At 38.2% G+C, this 7,715-nt stretch overlaps 1 protein-coding gene across 2 annotated transcripts in view; it reads right to left on the bottom strand.

Moving 5' to 3' along the window:
• Nucleotides 1-2,473: 2,473 nt before the first annotated feature.
• The window catches only part of samd8 (sterile alpha motif domain containing 8), a 39,524-nt gene continuing 34,282 nt past the window's right edge, over nt 2,474-7,715 (bottom strand). For both annotated transcript variants that reach the window (XM_038782863.1, XM_038782862.1), the window contains exon 6: nt 2,474-7,326. In XM_038782863.1, the coding sequence (XP_038638791.1) occupies nt 7,022-7,326 (305 nt within the window). In that variant the 3' untranslated portion in view covers nt 2,474-7,021. The remainder of the gene's footprint in view (nt 7,327-7,715) is intronic.

The following is a 7,715-nucleotide window of genomic DNA, read 5'->3' as shown; positions in this document are numbered from 1 at the left end:
GTAGTGACTGTCCTCTCTGTTTTTAAAAACAAAAATGCCGATATGCGGGCTGATTGAAACATATTTTCTTTCCGATTATCTTTTATTTTGATGTAGGCAGCGCTCTGGTCAGCTCAGGATCCAACATCTGTTCTTTGGCTACACTGCTGGTTCCTTTGTCCCTGCTACAAGGTCACGTTGGTCATCTCACAGCTCAAAGAACATGGGGTGGGGGACAGTAATACCCCACCCTTTTAAAAATAAATTTAGAGTACCCAATTATTTTTTCCAATTAAGGGGCATTTTTTTGTGTTGCCAATCCACCTATCCTTGTGGTTGTGGAGATCAAACCCACGCAGGCACAGGGAGAATGTGCAAACGCCACATGGACAGTGACCCAGGGCCGGGATTCGAACCCAGGTCCTCAGCGCTGTAGGCAGCAATGCTGAAGACCGTGCTGCCCCTAGACCCTTGACAAATAGCTTTCAGTGTCCACCCCACGTGCAGTTGTCCAGAGAAGTTGTTGCAGGCTTGTCAAAACAAAAAAGACTTGCATTGATAAAAGCAATTTTCACATGCAGCCACAGATGTCTCAAAAGCGCTTTGCAGCCAATTAAGTCAAGGGCAGAACGGTAACATTGTGGATAGCACAATCGCTTCACAGCTCCAGGGTCCCAGGTTCGATTCCGGCTTGGGTCACTGTCTGTGCGGAGTCTGCACATCCTCCCCGTGTGTGCGTGGGTTTCCTCCGGTTTCCTCCCACAGTCCAAAGATGTGCAGGTTAGGTGGATTGGCCATGATAAATTGCCCTTAGTGTTGGGTGGGGTTACTGGGTTATGGGGATAGGGTGGAGGTGTTGACCTTGGGTAGGGTGCTCTTTCCAAGAGCCGGTGCAGACTCATGGGCCGGATACCTCCTTCTGCACTGTAAATTCTATGCTGAAGTGTAATCACTGTTGTAACGCAGGAAATGCTAACTCGCACAAAACAATCTCCCAACAACAGCAATGTGAATGTTCCCATGAATAATGTTATAATGAGCGTTCAGCCTTGATTTCTGGTCTTAAGTCGGACTTGTTATATTACCTTTGGTGGTAATATGTTGTGTTCTTTGTCCTTTCTTCCAGAATGGTCCATTGTGTTGATGACAAAGAATCCACCAATCATTAAATTGAAACAAAACTAATTTATTGTATAACGATTAATTAAATGAAGTTTACACACACTACTTTATAATATTGAATCTGTCGAGCAGTGATCAATAATCTAAATAGACACTAATAATTTTATAATCTAACCTCATGGTAACTCATCTAACCTAATCTCCTAGTGCTGTTCTTTCTCCTTCACTAACACTACCCAGCATTCCCCGAGGTCTCATTTATTTTCAGAGAAATGGTGGTGCCCTCTAGTGTTTGAATTGCATAGAGTTGTAATAATTAACCCTTCACTAACTTGACTATATACATATCATTACAGGACTTTGACCGGGAACATTGTGATTCAAGAGTGAGAGTTCTACCTCTTGGACCAAACTGGTTTCTAGTTGGAATCTAATCCAATGCAGTAATCCAATAGATTCAGATAATATGCAAGCATTCGATGCAGCAACAGTAAAAAAAAACCTTACTGGAGGTGTCCTACAGTACACATAGTGAAGAACAATTGTGTTCCAAGACATCCGTAATCATCTAATGTTGTTTCCTTGTGCCATCAATTGACTATCATTTTTGTTAACTATTTTTCATTACCTATTACACATATACTTTTTTCAGGCAGGTTTGTACAGATTATGGAGATAATATTTGATACCCTTCATCAAGTAAAATATCAAGGCTCCAAGCCAAACCCTTGGTAAATTGTGTGGGCACTTGAAATAAAATGAAATTCGCTTATTGTCACAAGCACCTGTTCGGGGAGGCTGGTACGGGAATTGAACCGTGCTGCTGGCCTGCTTTAAAAGCCAGCTCTGTGCCAAGTGTCATCTGAGGGTATAGGGCTGGTTGTTCGACTTTCTGACTCAAAATGTAAGATTGTTATAAAATATGGCAAGCTGATTCAAATGGCTACTATGTATTGCATCCTTTGTAGACACTCTTCTCACAAAGGAAATTTATTTTAATATCACAAATTACAATTAACTGAAAAGAAAATTAAGTGAATCTAAATTTAGGATTTGGCAAATATGTGAGAAATAACAAAGGAATCAAGTAGAGCAGCAGTGGATGATACTTTACCCTTAAACTCCATTAAGACTATTTTCAAATTACGTAAAATCCCATTTACCATCATGGTAAAAGGAAAAATTGAGCCAAACAACGTATACAAATTTCTGTCCATTGGCTGAACGGGTGGATGAACATTCATAGCAGCCAGATGCTGAATCTCAAGAGCATGCACTAGTCTTAACCACATTATGGAACTTAATTATGGGTAATATTCTGCCAGTTCTCAGGCTAGTTAGGACAGGGGTGAGGAAGTGAGACAAAGCAAAATTATTGATAACAAGTATCGAACAAATTTATTCAGAAGTTGTACACAAAAACCATTCTGGAATTCATACTGGATGCCATAAACAAAAGGCACATTATAAAGATGGAATTACATTGAGCTAAAGCACAAAATCTGCAAAACATTACTGTTTCACTTAGTTTATTTTATTAATTTTAATAGGACATACAATACAAATGTAAACATTAAATACCTCTGATCTGAACTCATTAAATAACATTAATACTGAACAGCATTTAAACCCAGTAACAGTTCTTTTAATTTTAGTGTTTCATTTTAGATATATATGGAATTTAGAAAAACAGTTGTGTGCGAATATAACGTACTGATAGTTGTGTTTCTTTTCTAATTTTGTTGTTGGTTTGTAGCAAACACTTGTGCATTGCACAGTCATACACACACAAAGGTCCACGGCCAGCTATACTGTCTAAACTTTGGAATTTTTGACATAGAATGTTTATTTTAAAAACCTACAATCTTATGCAACGTAAGGCTATTTTAGAGCCATCCAAGTGGGCCACTTTTCCACTCTGCCTCAAATAACTGACCGTGTCCTCACAGCACAAGGTTCAGATTCACTCAGAACAGCTTCTGCTTTATCAAAATGGCTTTTATTCTCATGCACAAGCTTGTTTTCTTTGCTTCAAAACCTCTCGGGTTTGATAATCCCATCTTTCCAAGGTCGCCTCGACAATGGTTAAACTAATTAGTTTTTCAAACAATTGGTACAATACCACCAGATGTGAAAAATGACATTGCAAAGATGACACCAGTGAGGGGCATGGGGGGAGTTTGTGTGTCTGTGTATGTGGGGAGGGCTTGAGAAGAAGTACTGAAAGTGGTACAAAACAAAACCTAAGTCACCCAACTCAAATTTTTAAAATACGTGATACGATATTCATTATTTTAGAATAATTAATATAATTTTCAAGCTCTCTCATTTTGAGTTAACAACTCTTGTTTTCCTTGGCAGTTACTATTACTAGGCTTTGCTCTGCAAGAGCATCATGGTGTCAGCTGGCAGGAAGTTAATATACCATTATAACTATTTTCCAATGAAATCTACGTGGCAAGGAAGCTAGTTTACTCTCGCCTTTTCTAGTTGCACTGACAGCAGAGAAAGAAAGCTCACATATACGGTCCCCCATTATATTCCTTAAGGTACAAAGTTTTGTAAACTGCCCTGTCATTGCAAATGGTGTTTTGTATTGTCGTGGATTCAAGCACTCCCAACTCTCTCTCTCTCTCTCTCTCTCCCCCCCCCCCCCTTCTCCTCCTCCTCCACCGCCAATCCAATGGGAGGATGGCCAACAGATACTGATCAGTTACCCACGCCATAAGCATCTCAAACATCAAACTCAAGCTGATCATTGGGAAAGGCTGGGCAACAGCTTACTAGCTCACAGTCTTGATCTGGAGGAACTGCAGATCATGCAAGCGAGGAGGAGAAACTATTTGGAGGGATAAAACTGATGCATTTTAAAACACTGTAGCAATATCAGTGTCCCAACAATCTAATGAATAGCATGTGTATTTCACCAGAACCTCCAAGGAATTGCACAGTACTGTACAACAGATGTAAACAGTCACACAATTCCCAGGTACCAGGTGATACCATTAGAAAAAAATCACCCCTTAGGTGATTTTCTATTGTAAAACAACAGGAAGCATTAATTTGTGTAAAAGTCCCTGTTTTTTGTGTCTGTTTGGTTCCTGTGGCATTAGCACTGTACAAACTGGGACAAGCTGCTTTAGTTCTTTCACAAGTCTAACCTAATTTAGCGCCATTTCACAAAGAGATGGTTACTTAATCATTGCATCAACCAGCTGGATGTGACAAGGAAACAACAATAAGTTAATTTTTTAATAAAAGTGGTTAATCAGGTAATGTAGTGGCAGAATTAGCAGGAGCAATACAGGACAAAACAGCAACGCACTTCTCAAAAGTAGAAATTATTTTAGTCACTGTCTGAAACACTGCTTTGAGAGTGAAATTAAACTGCAGAAAAGGGGTAGTATAAAACTTGCAATGTTGCAATGTCTCACCAGAAAAACTCACCATTTGCAACAAATGGGAAGAAAGAGGTTTTAACTCTTGTAATGCCACAGAGACATTAATTTATGGATTTCAATAGGAAACAGGAACAAGTGGCCCAAGCAGACCAGGGAAATAACATCCAATATCAAAAATATTTAGCAGGGTCCTTGGATGACTACAGATAAATGTTGTTAGTCTAGCTATGTGATAACACAACTAGTTATCAAGAATTTGCCTTATAAAGTTCTGTCGCCATCAAGAATTTTAAAGTTTTAAGTTTTCATTGCATGCATAAACACTCTCATTGGTAAATGTCATTTCATCATTTTAATACTAAAATTCTGTAAGCTCTGCTACAACAACTTGTAATGCATACAATTCAGGGAATGAACATTAAAGCTGAGCAGAATTTCAATTTTGCATCATTAGGTAGGCTATCAATAGGAATGAAATGTAAACAATTATTGACAAAACCAGTTGTGAGCATGGTAGTCATCCTATTTGGATCCAATGCTACAGGTAGTTTCTATATAGAGAATACTTACAGTCTCACATGCAGTGAAATGCTTTGCTTCTCAGCTTAATACCTAGACTACTGACTTATGCTAGAGACAAATCTGAAGGTTTTGAGGTTTTTTTAGTACAATGGCAACACATTACTGTATGAGACACCTACAGTAAACCAGGCAGTTGTACAATTTCATTGACAATTTGGAGAATGAATATTTGATTTGCAGCAAACTGAAATTGGTAGGTGTTGCCCCAAAGTCAACATTGGGGTTAGTCATGACCCACATGAAGATATAAATTAGAACATTTCAAGTTAATTGTGGTATTTTAATTCTTGATCGAAGCGAGTTGACTTCAAGATAATTTAATTGCTGACAACATTTCTTTTCTAATTATAAGTGTCAAGGGACATACATGTGCTTCAAAAAAAAATTCTAAAAGTGATAAAAAAGAACCCAAAAAAGCCTCAGTCTTGTGTTTTAACCTGCAAGTTCAATGGCAAACCTACCCACATTTGTCCAAATTGTTTTCTGACAAAATAAATTAGGAGTAAATATCTGCAATTAAATATAGTGAAGCTCTGTTGATGTTGTACCATCTAGCCAAATTGAATTATATGTTGATAATGGCTAATTGAAGAAAACTAAAACTGTAGCTGGTATTTTTTTTTACACATCTGTTAAAATATGTTCATTTATTTTTAGAACAGTAGCATATGCCTGGTGCCTTATTACTGCAAAGTTACTACTTCACTAAAACTAACAACCCCAGAGAAAATAAACTAAAGCCTGCAAGTCAACAGGTTAAAAAGTGCTTATAAGAAGTGGCTAAAGGATAAATACTATCACAACTCCTCCTACAGTACGGGAAGGATTCTATCTACTTGCCGTGGATTTTGTATCCTAAATTATCCAACAGTATCAATGCTAAATGCCATCTAAAGGTTGATAAGAACTACCAAATTATTTTAGAAATTGCGCCTAATTTATGTTTTAGATAATTCAAATAGATATTATTTGCAAATTGTGTATTTTAATGAATTCTACTTACTTGCGTAAAGATTCCAAGTGGTTCTCTGAGTGTTTTAGTCTATGAGAGCATTGTGAATGCTAATTTCCAAGAATCCCATTTCACTATTATTAATACTGCATGTAAAGATTTGAGGTCTGTAAAGAGATTAATTGAAGTCATAGCTAACTATAAACACCTCAAAACAAAAATGATTCCAACTAATATTAGATATACTCTCCAAAGGGACAGACTGGAAAACATATTTTTATTGCTTCGAAAATTTTTGGTTACGTCCCCCTGTGGTGTTCAGGGGAATACCAGTGATGCAGTATAACAAAGAGGCTTTCCATTGGTTTCTTTAAGGTTTTATCAAATTTCCCATGTTTTCGCACTGTTTCCTTAAACAAGTGCAAAACCACACTTTCCCAAACCAAAACCTAATGAAGAACACTGCAAAAACAGGGAATTCTTTTTTCAGCAAACATTATTAAAAACCAGCCACTACGAAAATTTCTTTCAGAGGTCTCAGATGCCCTGAACAGCCCCAGCGCCTCACTGACCTTTAGAAAAAATATGGTGTTAACTTTTCGCAAGGATAACAAAACTTATTTTATTTTTAGCAGTGTCAATTGCTACTGCTTTTTCATCACCACCACCGAGACTGGCTGCCCAGCGGCCTGTCAGGTACAGGTACGCTACTGGGTGTTCAAAACATGCACACTGTATAAGGCCACCAACTGGAGTAAGGTTTCCCAAATTAAGACAGTTTGACTCATTTGGGAGAAAGAAAAGAGACTTGGTGGACGACACAATGACCAACCTAACCACCAATTGTATATCAAAGTCTCCTTCATGTTTGCACCTGGCTTGACACAAGCCATTGTACTAATCCTGGAAATAAAGCCAACTATTGTTCCATTAATAATGTCCTTGCCCAACAAACAGAAAGTAACTCATTGGCGTGGATGGCTAGTTATCCAATTAATGCTTTCAATAACTTTGGTCTGGAAAGGGGCCAGCTATATTCATTTGGTACAGGGCCGTTTACATTGCATTCGAAGAATGAAAACATTGGGAACCAAATCCGTGCTCTTCGGCTTTGCTGATATGCTCGAGTATTGGCTAGTGTGTGGTAATACAAAAAGAGTCTTGTAGTGATATAAAATGCGATGAAGACATCAATTGAATAATGTTCATGTGCAGCAAGGATGAAGAAGATCCCAAACAGATTCAACACCCAAGACAAGGTGTGCAAGAAGTTCCAGCTCCTTGGAGTATCTAATTGAGAGTTGCAAAAAAGAAAAAGGAAACATTAAAAGTTATGCTTAATTTTCCACTTCAGCCCAGTTACCTGCCATCAGGTGTTTTGGAAGGATTAACAGGCTGATAACCAACCTGTTTGACCATGTTATAAACACACCTTTTGTGACCATCAAGTCTTGAAGTGGGAAGTGAACCCAGAGATTCTGAACCAGAGGTAGGGGTGCTACCCATTACGCCACAAGACCTCCCAAACTTTCCTAGACACACAATCAGACAGCAAATAAAGATTCACTCCATTGTACCTGTATCAGCTCTCTGAAACTAACTAAATCAGTCTCACTCTTTTGCCCTGCAATTTATTCCCTTTCAATTCTCTTCTGAGCGCTGTTATTGAATCAGCCTAG

Source organism: Scyliorhinus canicula, chromosome 22 (genome assembly GCF_902713615.1).
Source record: "Scyliorhinus canicula chromosome 22, sScyCan1.1, whole genome shotgun sequence".
NCBI classification, from domain to species: domain Eukaryota; kingdom Metazoa; phylum Chordata; class Chondrichthyes; order Carcharhiniformes; family Scyliorhinidae; genus Scyliorhinus; species Scyliorhinus canicula.
This window is presented reverse-complemented; position numbering and strand designations above follow the sequence as displayed.